This window comes from Lates calcarifer, linkage group LG16_LG22 (assembly GCF_001640805.2).
Source record: "Lates calcarifer isolate ASB-BC8 linkage group LG16_LG22, TLL_Latcal_v3, whole genome shotgun sequence".
NCBI lineage: Eukaryota > Metazoa > Chordata > Actinopteri > Centropomidae > Lates > Lates calcarifer.
In genome coordinates this window covers 200,842-216,048 of record NC_066848.1, presented here as the reverse complement: position 1 = coordinate 216,048, position 15,207 = coordinate 200,842, and the positions used below count along the sequence as shown (strand labels likewise).

The 15,207-nt window shown below is 41.6% G+C and overlaps 1 protein-coding gene across 2 annotated transcripts in view; it reads right to left on the bottom strand.

Annotated features, from left to right (window-relative positions):
* Nucleotides 1-294: 294 nt before the first annotated feature.
* The window catches only part of psda (pleckstrin and Sec7 domain containing a), a 38,473-nt gene continuing 23,560 nt past the window's right edge, over nucleotides 295-15,207 (bottom strand). For both annotated transcript variants that reach the window (XM_018662178.2, XM_018662180.2), the window contains exons 12-18: nucleotides 11,983-12,026; nucleotides 9,877-10,067; nucleotides 9,393-9,463; nucleotides 8,607-8,764; nucleotides 8,374-8,518; nucleotides 8,138-8,281; nucleotides 295-6,213 (exon numbers count right to left, since the gene is read on the bottom strand). In XM_018662178.2, coding sequence (XP_018517694.1) covers nucleotides 5,887-6,213; nucleotides 8,138-8,281; nucleotides 8,374-8,518; nucleotides 8,607-8,764; nucleotides 9,393-9,463; nucleotides 9,877-10,067; nucleotides 11,983-12,026 — 1,080 coding nt within the window. In that variant the 3' untranslated portion in view covers nucleotides 295-5,886. The remainder of the gene's footprint in view (nucleotides 6,214-8,137; nucleotides 8,282-8,373; nucleotides 8,519-8,606; nucleotides 8,765-9,392; nucleotides 9,464-9,876; nucleotides 10,068-11,982; nucleotides 12,027-15,207) is intronic.

Here is a 15,207-nt window from a genome sequence, read left to right as displayed (position 1 = left end):
TTGAGCTCCATGAAACCTCTACACGTGGATTTTGTTGAGGACATTTTCCAGAGACATAAAACTTGAACAAGCTTTTAACATGAATCAGTGTGTTTTCATAGTATTTGTGCTGCAGTTGGTGGAGCGATCATGACATCACATTATTAATTCTCAGTGTGTTACAGTCAGAATTTAAATTTCAGTTTTAATATAAAAGATTAAGAAACCTGAAAGAGTGAATCATGAAAAAACACAAACACAAATGCTGAGTTTTTCTGAGACGCTGAATAGAAATGACTCTCAGACCTTCTCGTCTTCTTTTCAAAATGTTTTTATTTCTGCCTCTAAGCCTTCAAAATGATACAAACATGTTGTTTGTGTTTCACTATGACCAAAACCTCACAGGATGTGGACAGTATGTACAGCTATCACTCGGCCAGCTAGCGGCGAACATTCAGGCCGCAGCAAAGCCGGAAAAAACAAAACGTTCACAGAAACTTGTCGATCAGGAAACGACGATGAACAGAATAAATAAACCGGTCGATTCAACAACTGCTTTCACTCTAAAATATCTAAACCAAAGTGCCCTAAATCGCAGCGAGCGCTAGCTAGGCGTTTAGCCCAACTACAATATGGCTTCTCAATGTGAACTTGTACATTTATTTACAGGGTTTGGACACAGACAAAGAGCTGAAAGCGGCCATGACTTTTAGACAAACTCATCCTATGCTGCTTTACATTGCACAGTGCGAAAAATACACCCGAAATACACAAGTGTTACTGGATAGTTGAGGGAGTAAATACGACCCGGTGAGGGTCAAACAGCACAGGAGGATAAATCTGGACCCTGCTGTCTCTGAACGTCTCTGTGGCAGCTGGTGGACTGAGTAAATAGATTCCTCCTGTTTGTGTTCATGTCCATGATGACGAAAAGAGGCTGATGGATGGATTCTGGGTCGTAAGAGTGATCATGTCCTCTCTGCTCTTCAGTCCTGCCGCCGGACAAAAATCACATTGGTCTTTATGAAAAAGGTCTGGTTATCATTTCAAAGGTACTTAAGAACCCATGGGCTCTTAGAGGAATACTGAAAAACATCTTTAAGCACAGTGATCGTCAGAAATGAAGCCAGTGAAACTAGAGATTGTCAGTCCAGTCCGGACAACATCTGACTCAGACTAAAGAAATCATCCAGCAGCCTGATGAGGAGACATTGTGAAAGGTTCAGATTTATAAAAATGAAGCAGAAACTCAGAGACAGAACTTAAACAGAGATGTGAAGAAGAAAATGACAAAAAAAAAAAAAAAAACATCCAATCAGAGCAGCATATATAAATTAAGTCCTACCCACAAACATGTATAGACTTGTTGATTCTCCTTTTAGCTCCTTATGGGAGGGTCTGAAACAGTGTCAGGCCTGATGGGATATGCAGTTCAAACTGGGTCTGTGATCCAGACCAAGACCACCTCTTTTGGTTGGACTGTGGTCAAAGACATCTTTCACACCTGCTGTTTTGGTTTGGATCAAACAAGGTCAGCATGAAAGGTGTCTTAATCTGTAACTGGGGATATTGCTTGTGGTTGTCACAGACTGTCTTTTCTTATTAGGTCACCTGACAACTTCTGACAACCTTCTGACCATGAACACTTTTTAACTGTAATGTGCTCTTTAATTCCATCAGTACCTTTGAAATTTGTGTTTAAAGTCCTTTCCAGCCTCTTCTGAAGAACAGAGTGGAGACGATCACTCAGGTCCAGATAACAGACCAAAGAAAAGTTGAACTTTTCTCTGTTTGTCCCACTCAGTGTTTCCTCTTCTGCAACCATCAACTGACTCATTCCCACTGAGAGTCCAGGGAGTTTTTCCCATCAGCAACACGAGCATCGGTCTCTGTAATCCTTAAGGAATTTCACAAAATGACACTGATTTCCACCGCTCACTGGAAAACTTCTCACTGTTTGTTTCAATCGACCAAAACTCAGCCGCACCGCAGCCAAAATTTCAAAACCTCTTTCCTCCTCCCTTCAGTACTCTGGTCTTCACACAGACCAGATCTTCAAGTTTCCCTTCAGTGTTTTCAGATAATCTGGACTCACAGATTATCATTTAGGATTAAAAAGGTTCCAGCATTTTGTGTTCTTGATCACACACCTGTAAAAACCAATAGAAATCTGAAGAGTTTCATTTCAAAATAATGCAAACCCTTTGGCAAAATAATGAATATATGAATATTCTGAAGACTTTTACTTTAGTAACAATTTTGTTTTTGAGGATGGAGTGCTGATAGGATATATTCAGGCAACATACCCAGTGTTTTAAAATGAAACTTATTTTGTAATAAAATTGAAATGAAACCAGAAACTCTTCAGAGTCCTGAAGAACCAACAACAATCAGCTCATCTCTGCTGCCACCTGGTGTCTCCTGTTACTGCATTTGTTTTCTAAACATATTAAACTGTTCAGCCTCCAGGAAACATGGAGCCCCGTCTGTTCAGTTTTTCACATAATTATCATTCATAGTGGATAACAGGATCATGTGGGAAACACTGCAGTGTTACATTACAAGAAAGAAACCAAAGGTGACTGGACGTTTTTAGAGTTTCACATTTACTGAGACTAACCGTTCCCCAAATGGAAATCCAGGACTGACAATACTGAATCTGTTGTGTTTGTAGTCAAATATAATGTCTAGGACTACAGCAATAATTGATTGATTGATCTATTAGTCAATACAGTCTGACAACTGATTAATTGTTGAAGTTATTTTTCAAACAAAAATGCTCAATATTTGACTTTCCAGGTTTTCAAATGTGTAAATTTGCTGCTTCTCATGGTCTTCTGTTTAAGTTAATTGATTCTCTGTGGATTTTTGACCACCGCATTATTAATATATTTTATTAAGTTGGGCGCCAGGAGATGATGGCGGGCACTTTATGGAACTGTCTCTGAGATTTCAGGGTTTTATTGTTCAGCTTTATGTTTGTGTTTTTGTCTTATCATCTTGGGACCATGTTAGAAATGAAATGTTTTCACTTTGACATGTTATTCTTTGGATTTTCTAATGCCTGTAATCCATAAATTAATCATATTATATCACATGGCCTAACCTGGATGAGGTTTAACTGAACTGACTTCTGGGATTGTGGAGAGAGAGAATAGTCAGGGAAGCCTCTCTGCTTTTGTTTCCTCTAGAGATGGTGGAAATGTCCAAACCATGGATGTATTATTATTTATCCACAGTCCAAACTCAAGGATACAAAGACGTCCACTCTACCTCTGTGCTGCTGTTGAACAGCTTTAAACTCTGGGGACCCCAAGTGGCAGCGAGAGGTAACTGCATGTTGAAGAGTAGTGTTGGGTAGTGAAGATAATCGGGAGACTGATTTCACTTTGAGCTGTCTTTAAAGAGCAAAGCTTCATTTACTTCACTTTAAAAAAGACAACTGAAGTGATGAGTGTCGGTTTGTAACAGAAGACAGAGAGACTTGATGTTTTCACTGGAGACTGAGAACAAAGAAAAAACATTGATGCTGAAGTTTGTTTCATCACAATGATTGAAACTCACAGCTTCTGATTCTTGTCTCCAGCTGGACAAACTGCCTCCGAGTCTTCAGCTCTGTCACAGTGACCTGAAGCCACCTTTCACCTTTCATTGATTAATAAACAACAACAACATTATTTCTGAAGTTACATAAACTTAAAGAGGAAAGTCTTTTTTTGATATGTTTCATCCTGGTCACATTGATCAGGAGGAATGTGGAGACAAAGTGGACGGATTCAGACATAAATTAGTTTCCAGCATCGTGTCCTCTCAATAGTTTCCAGCACGGAGAGAACAGCTATGGAAGTCCATTAATGACAAAACTACTGAGTGAGAGCACAAAACTAATTTAAACCGTAATCGACTGATATTAGTCGAACCAATAAAAAACAAATTGGCAACTATTTTGATTTGAATTGAGTAATCGTTTTAGTCATTAATAAAAATATTTTCATGCTTTTCTTTCTGATACAGTAAACGGAATATCTTTGAAACAAGACATTTGAAGAATTATTATTATATCTGATATTTTATGCCCAATTTAATCATTTAATCAAGACAACAGTGTGGTAGGAAAATTATTGTCACCACTGCAATATCATGAAGTCGCAATGACACGTCTGCAGAGGGCTTTTAATTTGAAACAATTACAGGAAGTGGAGTCAAATCCTGATCGATATATTGTTTTTAATGTCTGTGACTGTGTATTGTTGCATTGAACAGCTAAATTTGACTCGACTGAAAATTCAGAGTTGGGTACAGCCCCACGCTTTATCCATAATTTCACAATAATCTTGAAGAAAGAAATTTTGTTTTTGCTACCAATTGTAGGTAAAATAAAACTCTCCTTCAAAAACTGTTCAGTTTAAACTAATTTTTGTTTTATCGTTTATAATGACTCTTTTTAAAAATTAATTAATTGTAAATGTACTATTGAACAGTGTCCAGGAAACATCTTAGAAAATCATTCAAAAATTACCTGTAAATTCAAAGTGTTTCCCAAAAAAACAAAACAAACAAACAAAAAAAAACATACATTGTGGATTTGCATGATTAAATTCTGTGTAACATTTTTTTTAGTATTTTTATTATCAGGATTTTTTTTTAATTACAAACATTTAAAAATGTGTTTATTTTTCTTAGTCCATTTTGCTGATGTTCTTCATATTAATATTTTAATCTTTTATATTAAATTTTATCCTTTGTTTTTTTAATTTGCAATAGCTGGTTTTGTATTCAATCACATGAACATAGAACTAGTCAACCTGGGTGTTGCATGAAGTTTAAATTCATTTTGTTGTTGTTGCTCAGTCAGTAGTTTTGGTCACTAATGATCCTCTGTACAGTTCATCAGTTTCCAGCAGAACTCTGTGAAAAAACAAAACAAAACAACAAAAACAAACTGCAGTGACACTGATCAGCCTCCGTCCAGCATGTTCAGTTTGTATTTACAGTCCTGGAAGTACACATCAACGCAGTACTACTGTGTACTCACAATACTTTACCCCACACACACACACACACACACACACACACACACACACACACACACACACACACACACACACACACACACACCCCTGTGAAGTGCTGAGGAGGAGGTATTGTCTGTCTGTTTGTCTGTCTGTCTGTTTGTTTGTTTGGTCGAGGGAGTTCTGACTGCAGAGTCTCATCCCCTCCTTCCCTTTGCTTGGTCACTGCGGCAACAGTCCCACGCACTCTGTCTGTCACATGTGGTTGGCATGGCAACCTGCTCCTCCGGTCCGTTGCTAGGAGAAGCAGAGTGATGTCGATGCAGGAGGTCACTGTTTGTCGCTCTGAGAGAGAAAAAATAAAAGTACCTACAAACAAAACCTGATCCAGAAAGGTTCCTGGAGGGGTCCTGGAAGGTTCCTGGAAGGGGTCCTGGAGTCAAACGCTGCTGCTGGAGACCAAATAATTACTGATACTTAAGCTCCATCTGCATCATTTTAACATAACTACACTTCCAGAAAGTCCCTGAAATGAAAGCTTGAACAGGAAATAAAGCTTTTATTCTGAAACTCAGCAGCTGTTTGACCTGCTGAGGTCGGTGTTTGGAGGAGAAATAACGTGACAGCGGAGTGACGGCGTTCAGATTCACCTTTCAAACCTCATTAGTGTTTCCTGAATGTTTCCACAAACGCGTCAGTTCATCTTCCTCCTTCATGACGAGCGTCTCCTCTCCCGCCGACCTTGAACGTCTCAGCTTGGCTCTGGAGGAAAATCCCCTCAGCCAATCAGAATCTGACTGAGGTTTAACAGAAAAGGTTTAAAGGAGGATGTCAGCCTGCTACCCATGATGCTTCATGTCCGTCTCCAGCTACACACTTTGTATAACTCGCTGCCTTACGGCGCCTCCTCCGGTTTGCTGCTTTGTTTCTGCAGCTCTGGCCGCTGGTTGCTCCCATTCTTCTTCTTGCTTCCCTCCCTGGCGCTGGCGCTGCCGGTCTTGGAGGTTGAAGAGGACGAAGATGACGTGACCTTTAAGCTTTTCGAAGTCTTGGTCCCTCGGATTTTCTCCTTGTTGGCAGTGTCCTGAGGCAGCGTGGGGCTGGAGTGCGCCCTCTGCAGGCCGCCGTCATCAAACAGGCGAGACTCGAAGGCCGTCAGGTCCTCGTCTCCGCTTGACAGCTTGGCTCTGAGCAGCATGGCGTACGTACCGTAACGGGTTTTCTGTACGAGAGGAAACAAGATACAGCTTTTTATGAAAGAGTATTTAACCAGAAACATCTCTGTATATCTCTACCAGACTCCATTGACAAAACAGGGATTTAACCAGGAGCTGCTGGAATACCACTGCCTCCATCTGTTAGTGTGTCTGTGTTACTGTGTGACTTTCGGTGGTGGAAGAAGTAATCAGATACTTTACTGAAGTAAAAGTACCACACAGTAACTCCCAGTAAAATCCCTCTTTTTGTCAATGGAGTCTGGTATTGAACGTCAAACGTCACTGGTCAAACACGACTTTCTGATTTCAGAAGGATAAACTCATGATGAACTCAGACTGTTTTTTCCCATTGCACAGAGTTTGCAAGAATCAACAGAAACACAAGTATCTTCCAAATAACAGATTTGATGTGGAAATATTGTTTAGTCTGACGGCGCTTTAAGAAACAGAACACACGAACGCACCACGTCTGTTTACTTTGTTTCTCAGGCATTTTTGAGTGAAGCGATTTTCAGATGTTTATGTATCATATCTTAAAAACCAACTCTCTGCAGGTGAATTTGACCCAAACCAAGAGAAGTGAATATAAAAACCTGACGGAGGATTTTCTGCAGGAGCAGAGAGTAAACAGGATCTGTCACTGACGAGCTAAAAAAACAGCAACGTGTTCCTTTAAGCAAGCTGCATGTTCCTGACAGAGTGTTTGTGTCTCTGCAGCCTGTTTGACACCAGACAGACTGATTCAGTGACAGTTTGTGATGAAGACGAGCAGAAACGAGACAGAAGGAGCTGCAGTCTGAAAACACTTCAGTCAGTCTGTCAGACCTCAGAGGGATTTTTACTGCAGCTCTGAAATCAGTCAGAGAAGAAACATCAAGCCGTTTTGGTCAGAAACTGATTTTTCTTATTAAAACTATATTTCAGTCCTGCTTCTTATTTGATTTTATTTTCTGCCTGAGATGTAGAGACATGTTTTCAGGGTCTAAATGTGACGTCAACACAAATAAACAACAGGAAAATGTGAAATACTGTGAATAAACAGGAGCTGAAGCTTCACCAGATAAACTTCAGGAAGTCTGTCGGACAGTTTGAGGTCCTGCTGAGGAGGAGGGGATATTTTCCTTCCTAGATTTTACTGCCCCCTCTGGTTTTTTTGTGTATTTTTATTCAAGGATTTAAGATTTGTCCCAGCAGAGTGAGGATCAAGTATTATTACAAATCTAACAAAGTCAGCGAGTTAAATCTACCTTCCTCTCTCGCTTCAACCTCCACTTCCTGTGACCGTCATTTCAAATTAAAAGCCCTCTGCAGCTGTAACTTCATAACATTTCAGCTGCCACAAACTGTAAACAGTAGAAACACTGCAGACAGAAAGTTCATAAGTTATAAAATCCTCCCTGTGCCACGTCTCTCCTGTCGGGCTGCTGACACTGTCAGTCTGTTTTAACTCAGACTGAGTTCAAAATGAGGAAGAAAGGTGATTTAAGTGACTCTGAACGTCTGAGCGTTTCAGAAAGTTAAGTAAAGTTTTATCAGCAGCTTCTCCTCATTTCTGAGAGAAAACGTTCAGAAATAAATAATGTCACTAATGTTTCTTCACATGAACACAGAACAATAAATGTGTCTCTGCTGCTTTTAGTTCACTGCAGACATTTGTTGTTTATCGGCCTCATGAACATCAACTGATTCCAGTTATCTGAAAAGAACATCAGCTGGTTAATCCATCGATCTGTACAGGAGACTCATTCCTTTATTAAAAATCAAACCTGTGCTTTTGTTTGACTGTTTTTTCTTTTCACCTGAGAGTCTGTAAACGTGCGAATGTATAAAGATAAATATTAAAGACTGATACTGAATAAAATAAACGTTCTTCTCTGTAACGTGAACAGAAAATAAACTTTCATTAATCAGCCGTGTGTTTCTTCTCACCTCAAACTCCAGGTACTCCTGTCGGAGTTTGTGCTCCTCCAGCTCACGACCTTTGACCTTTCGGTCCGGGGTGGAGGCTGTGAGGTCGGCCAGCTCGGAGGAAACCGCCCTGAACCGGTTCTCGTGGGACTTGACCTGCTCCTCCTGTCGAGACAGACGATAAAGCAGAGAGAGGTGAGTTCACCTGACGACCTGAGAACCAGCTCCTCTGGTTCCAGGTGAATCCGAGTCCATACCTGGGACAGTTTGGTGTTGGATCCCGGCAGCAGAGGGCGGCTGAACCTCTTCTGAGAGCCGATCGCCGCTGGAAATGGAGGAGCTGAAAACATGGCCGCCACCACGTTGATGCGCGTGATCCACGACTGCATCTGTTCAGCGTTCCTGCAGGAAACACAGAGATAACAACATGGAACCTGATCGTCTGATCCACCTGCAGCTGGACTCAGGTGTCAGGTGGGCGGTGTCTTACGGAGCCTGGAACAGGAAGACTCTCCAGTCGGCCGTCCTCAGGTAGAAGACGTTGGGTCTCTTGCTGTAGTCAGCCGCTCTCATGGCCAGAGAGTGATGGATGGACACGGCGTTCTTCACGTCCTCCTCCGTCAGCTCTCGCTCTGCACGGTACTCATCCTGTCAGCCAATCACAGAGCAGCGTCACATCAGCATCCAATCAGGTTTAAAGCTGCAGCATTTTAAATTCACCACACCTGGTTCAGGTGAAGCAGCAGTTATGGAATAATTAGTTACTTTAAAAAGAGGAAAAGTACAACTGCCTCCATCTGTTAGTGTGTCTGTGTTACTGTGTGGTACTTTTACTTCAGTAAAGTATCTGATTACTTCTTCCACCACCTGAAAGTCTCACAGTAACACAGACACACTAACAGATGGAGGCAGTGGAATTCCAGCAGCTCCTGGTTAAATCCCTGTTTTTGTCAGTGGAGTCTGGTAGAGATATATAGAGATGTCTGTGGTTAAACTGAAAAGGATCTGTCTCTGTAGGAATCCTACAGCTTTAGTGGACATACTCCTTCACAGAGTTTATAAACACTGAAGCAGAAACTGTGTCAGGTTTAAATCAGACGTTCAAATCAAACAGTTTAAAATAGGAAAACAGATCAGTTCTGGTGTCGTCTCTGTCTGACCCAGATGTGTGTTTCTGTTCTGATATCAATCTGATCTGGGACACACATGTTTAAAAATAGACTGGTACTGTGTAAGAGACAAGAGGGCTGCTGGGAAATGTAGTTGATATATTTACCTTCTGCAGATAGAGTACCAGCCCCTTCAGCATGGCATAGAAAGACTTCCACCCCCTCTTACCCCGCGGTGCTGGGAGGAACAAGGCATCATGGGATGTTAGACACAGCAAGTAAGAGTTAATTTTGATCTTTATCTTCTCACAGAGTTAATCCTTAATTCACACAGAACATGGCGGACAGTTATCACTGGAAGGTCTCAGTTTTTATCAGAATATAAACTGAGGAATCTCTGTCTGTCTGTCCTTCAATTTTCTCAACAGCCGCTCATTCAGTTGGACTTCAAACTTTACAGTTGACTTCAAACGTGTTGCTGAGGACCAGAGGAAGTGCAGAGTCGACTTTGAAGGTTTCTGGACGAGCGGTTGTCGAGAAACATTAAAGGACGTGTGTGTGTCTTAATCCACATACAACAACAAAGTGTTTCTCTTTAAACACAACAAACACTGAATAAACAGAAGAAGACAGGAGATCACAGTGACGTACTTCTCTTCCCGTCAGGGTCAGCGTGGACTTTGCGGACCAGGAAGCCGCTCTTGTAGAGCTCGCCATCGGCCTGCTGGGCGACACCCACCAGTGGGTTTCCTCCGCTGCCCAGTCGTTTCATGGTGTGGGAGGCCGAGTCTGTTCGGACGTCGGCCAGCTCCGACATCGACTTCCTCAACTCCTCCTCATCACTTCAGCAGAGAGAAGAGAGGAGGTGAATCCAGAGCTGAACTCATCAACACAAGAGTTTTCCTCTTTGACAAAAATTAGAAGTCCAGGACAATCCTGTCTGTGTTCTCAGAACTTCCTTTTACTTTCGTCTCTGCACCAAAATTAGAAAACGTGTGTTTTCTGCACCTGTAGCATGAAACACGCTGCAGCAGGAATTAATGAATTCATCTGCTTCTAAATCCAAAATGAAAGAATTAAGGCAGATTCCTGAAGATCTCACTGGTTTTAACTTGAACTTAATCTTGAAATGTGCTTAATTTAACTTCTTTTTTAATTTTGTCTCTTGTGTTTTCTGTCTGTAACTTTGCTGCTGGTCTGATTCTTTATCTCAGTGGAAACGTCCTGGTTAATAAAGGTTAAAATAAAAGACAAAATTAGAGATATGAATCAAATAAAAGCCCAACTATCTCATCTGCTCATCTCTTGTCACAGACTTTTATACTTTTTAATTTGATATGTGTAACGAACAACTTCCTGTACGTACCCGTCAAAACAGGAAGTGCTGCATATCTTAGCGACAATCACGCCACTAAACATGAAACTATGTTTGTCACGGCCACCTGAGGCTCTGTGCAAAATTTGGCATCACATTGATCACTAAGCAGCGTTTTCTTTCAAAATACAGAAAAATTATTTTCTCACACTAGTTTCAGGTGGTCGGTGCGATCTTTATGAAACTCTGATCTGATCTACGTCCTCTCATAATGACAGTTTATTAAAGGAGTTTTATTCCAAAAAATGCTGTGTCCTCGTACACAGGAAGAGCTGTTAAATCTTCACACCTTTCTGTCCGATCAACACAAAACTTGGAGAGTAGTTTGTCGTACCACACTGAGGTAAACTGGCATTTTGGCCACTAGATGGCAGTTTTACACAAAGTTGATAAAATACACAAAGCTTCACTTTTCAAAGAGAAACTTTCTGAACGTGGTGCAAATTTCATTCCTGCCCTGAACCTGACAGCTGACCTGTGAACTCAGTCAAACATCAGTTTCATCATGTTCTCAGCGTTTGCTCTTCGTATTAAATCACTTATCATTTCGTTTACTGTCTCTTCATCAATCAGTGTTCATCTAATTCAATTTTTCATCATTTCATCATCTTCTTTTATGAACTAGTCTCAAATCAAACTTCATTGATTGATCATCTTCCCTGACATCAGACTGTGTGAATACTTCATTACTTCTTTACTCTAACTACATATCTTCCTTATTTAATCGATCGACAGACGAAATGGATCAGAAACTATTTCGATCAACCACTGCAGTTGTTTTCAAACATGCCTGTGTGGCGGCTAGCAGCTAGTTAGCAGAGCTGTGCTGTGTGTGGACAGCTGAAGCTTTAACTCCTCGTTAAGTTGTGAAATCATCTTTCCTTCATCTCATGTCACCTGGTCCATGAACTCATCTCAACATCTCATCTCATTTTGTCAACAAGAACAACACAAACATGTCATCACAGCTACACAACAACAACAACAACACAAACAAAACTGACGAGTTAAAGCAAAGAAAGAGGCTGAACATGAGGGAGGACAGATGCAAAATGCACACAGGACGCCTGGATATGTGTGTGTGTGTGTGTGTGTGTGTGTGTGTGTGTGTCCACAGTCGTGCATGGGCGTTGGGATGCTGACCTGTAATTACAAAGAGGAAAGAAGCAGGGATACGGTTACCACGGCAACAGAGGCTTAAATATGGGAGTTGGGGCAGCAGCAGCAGCAGGGACACACACACACACATTAACACACACAGCACAAACAACACACACAGCACAAACAACACACACAGACACACACAGCAGATGGAGCTGAAACACTTCAGATGTTAAACCAGTAGAAACCAGTCGATGGTTCAAACCGGAGGAAAAACTCACATCGTCCACTGAAGCTTCTCGTTCTTGATGGAGCTGTAGAGAGTCTGCAGAGACACAACACACACACTGTCACACGTACTGTTTATACAAGTGAGTGTGTGTGTGTGTGAGTGTGTGTGTGTGTGTGTGTGTGTGTGGGGGACCCTTGGCTTCCTGTTTGACTTTCATTAATGACCTGAAACACGTCATCTAATGAACCACAAGTTATTTTGTTCCAGAGTTTTATATTTTATTTGATTCTTTCTTTGGGGAGTTTATTAAAGAGAATTTCAGGTTTCAGTCGTCTCCATCTCAAATTCTTGTTTTAAGGCACACTGACGACCTGCATATCACTGAGTATCAAAAGATGAAAATAAATTATTAATAAACCTCAGACAGTTTAATTATATATTGTTAATATTTTTAATCTAAACACGAGCTAAAAATTAATTCAATCCAGTGTTTTTTTGATCATGTCGATGAAACTCACACTTCCTGTTTCATATTAAAAGCCTCAGAACACATAATTCTGCTCCTACAGCTGCCTCCAACACCTCAGGAACTTTTGCTTTTTTGAGACCAGTTTTTGTAACTTCCAGGTTTTCTGGACTCGCTGCTTGCAGGACTCAGATGTTCTGTTCTGGCCTCGTGGTCCAGGAGTAAAAGGTAAATAAGAATGAAAACATAAAACCACATCTCCCGGTTCTGTTGGGTTCTACCTTCTTCTTGCGGCTGTGCAGGTGCTGCTGTCCATCCTGGGTTTTTCCCAGCAGGTCGGGGAAGGCCAGCGGTTTGAGGGAGCGGGACCGGGGGGTTCTGGGATACCTGAACGGGTCGGTGTCCCTCGAGTCCCGCCCGCTGCGGACCGAGCAGAGCGACCGAGACCGCATGCGGCCCGTCGAGTGGATGCTGTTGACGCCGATCATCGTGACGAGTCCAGAGGAGGAGGAGGATCTGAGTCTGGTTTAGAAAAGACCGACTGAACTTCAGAGTCTTTACGGTGAAAAGAGAAACAGGAAGTGAACAGGAAGTGGTCCAAACTGCAGGAACTTTGTCCAAAAGTTTTTTGTACAACTGAGGCTTTAAACTCAAAGACTTTTAGAAGATGACCTCCAAATAATTCAAGAAGATTTAGAGACGTCAAAACTCGACTCTGCAGCCTCCAAAGATTTATCAGGTGTTCCTGTTTCTGACCTGCAGCTGACTCAGTGTTTCTACTGATTCCACTCTGACAACATGGATTCTGATGAGGACTGAGCTAAGGAGACGAGGAGATGAGGAGACGAGGAGACGAGGAGACGAGGGTGTTTAAAATAGAAGCAGGATTCTACTGTCGACTGGTTTCAGAGTCTGGATTGATTGTGTCCTCGGTGGAGCTCAGCCTGCTGCATTATGGATTCAGCTTTATTCATTATGCATAAAAACACAGCAGCTTTTCATCCAGCTCATAATCCTGCTGGCTGACAGCTGCCGGCCGCTCGCTCAGGTGTTTGGAGGCAAAACGACAAAAACAAAAAGAGGCTGCTGACAAACAGCCAGAGCTGACGGACACCGAGGACCGAGACCGGACCACAGAGACGGATTAAACTGTTTCACGTTATTAGATTTAAACAGAGAAAAGCAGAAAACCTTTTTTCCCTGGAGAAATGACTAAAATCTAATGTCTGATCTTTCAGTTTATACCTTTATAATTCTGCAGTTAATGAGTTAAACAGTCACAGTTATCAAAAGACATTAATGCCTCTGAATGAATCAAATCTCTGATTTTTTTCAGCCAGAAAAGGAAATTTTAGAAAAATTTGGAGGTAATTTCTCTCTTATATAAATGATTTACTGGTTCTCCTTCAAAGACCAGAACAGAAATATTTCTATATTTATATTTCTAATTCTGTGGTTTCAGTTAAAAGTCACAACCAAAAAAAGATTTGATTTAAACTGAAGTGAGTGAAGAAATGTTTTAATTATTGATTAATGCCACTGTATATTAATAATAACTCAAATGTCTGAATTTTTTTTTTTTTTTTTTTTTTGCCAGAAAAAGGAAGTTTTAGAAAAATCTAAGAGATATTTTCTCCAGGAAAAAGATTTTAGATTTTATATTACAGTGAATTATTTAGTGGTTTTCATGTTGAAGAAGCTTTTTCATTGACTGAGAAAATAAAGATTAAAATGAGTTCAAACTGCAGCTGAAATCTCTCATTAAGTCGGAGAGATTTGATTTCAAGTGAAGAAAATGTTTGAATTATTGATCAGTTCCACTGAATAAATCAAACGTCCTCAGCCCAAAGTTAAAGTCTGTCGGTTTTAGATTTTCAGAGTAAATAAAGTTTTATCTGATGTTATTTCACAGAGGAGAGTCGGAGCGTTCACTTCACGTCTCATTAATCATCAGCAGCAACGATGTTTCAGTCTAATCCATCAACGATTCAGAGGCAGTGAGGTGGAAATTCATCAGCTCACACTCCTGCAGAGAAAACCCCCAAAATATCCAAACCAGCTCTGATCTTCTCCTTCCTCTCCTCCTCGATTCTCCAGAGTCTCAGAGTCAGTTTGTTGTTGAATGTCCTGCTGCAGCGGCGGCGGCGGCGAAGGCGAAGGTGGAGGAGAATCCCTGGACTGCAAATAAAGCTGCGTGACGGAGGAGAAGCATCAGCAGCATCAGCAGCTCGCTCTCACATCCAAAACATGCAGAGCCGAAAAAAACAGAAGAGAAAGAGAAAAGAAAAACAGGGAGGCAGAGGGGGCGAGCGAGCACACCCACACATGCAGACAGAGAGAGAGAGAGAGAGAGAGAGAGAGAGAGAGCACCCCAAAACTGACGTCAGCTTCCTCCAGCCCTGACTGAGGATGGAGGGATGGAGGGAGGTGGAGATGAGAGAGAGGGATGAGCTGCTGGGGAGAAAAAGAGGAGAGTTTCTCCTGTTGCACAGGAAAAAAAGAAACAGAGAGAGAGAAAATCCCTCCTTCCTCCTCTTCAGATGTTGATCTCTTCGTCCTCCAACTTCACTCCCACTCTTCTTCTCCTCCTCCTCTTCTTCTTGTTGTCGTCTTCCTCCTGCAGGAGATTCCCTCCGTCAGGTGAGCTCACTCCTCCTCCTCCTCTCCTCTTTTTCTTCCTCTTCTTTTATTTCTCCTCCTCCTCCTCCTCTCTCCGCTGAGACTCTGAACTGTTGAGGACTGTTGCTCGCTCTTCCCCCCTCTCTCCCTCTCTCTCTCTTTATTCCCTCGCTCTCTCAATGCGCATTT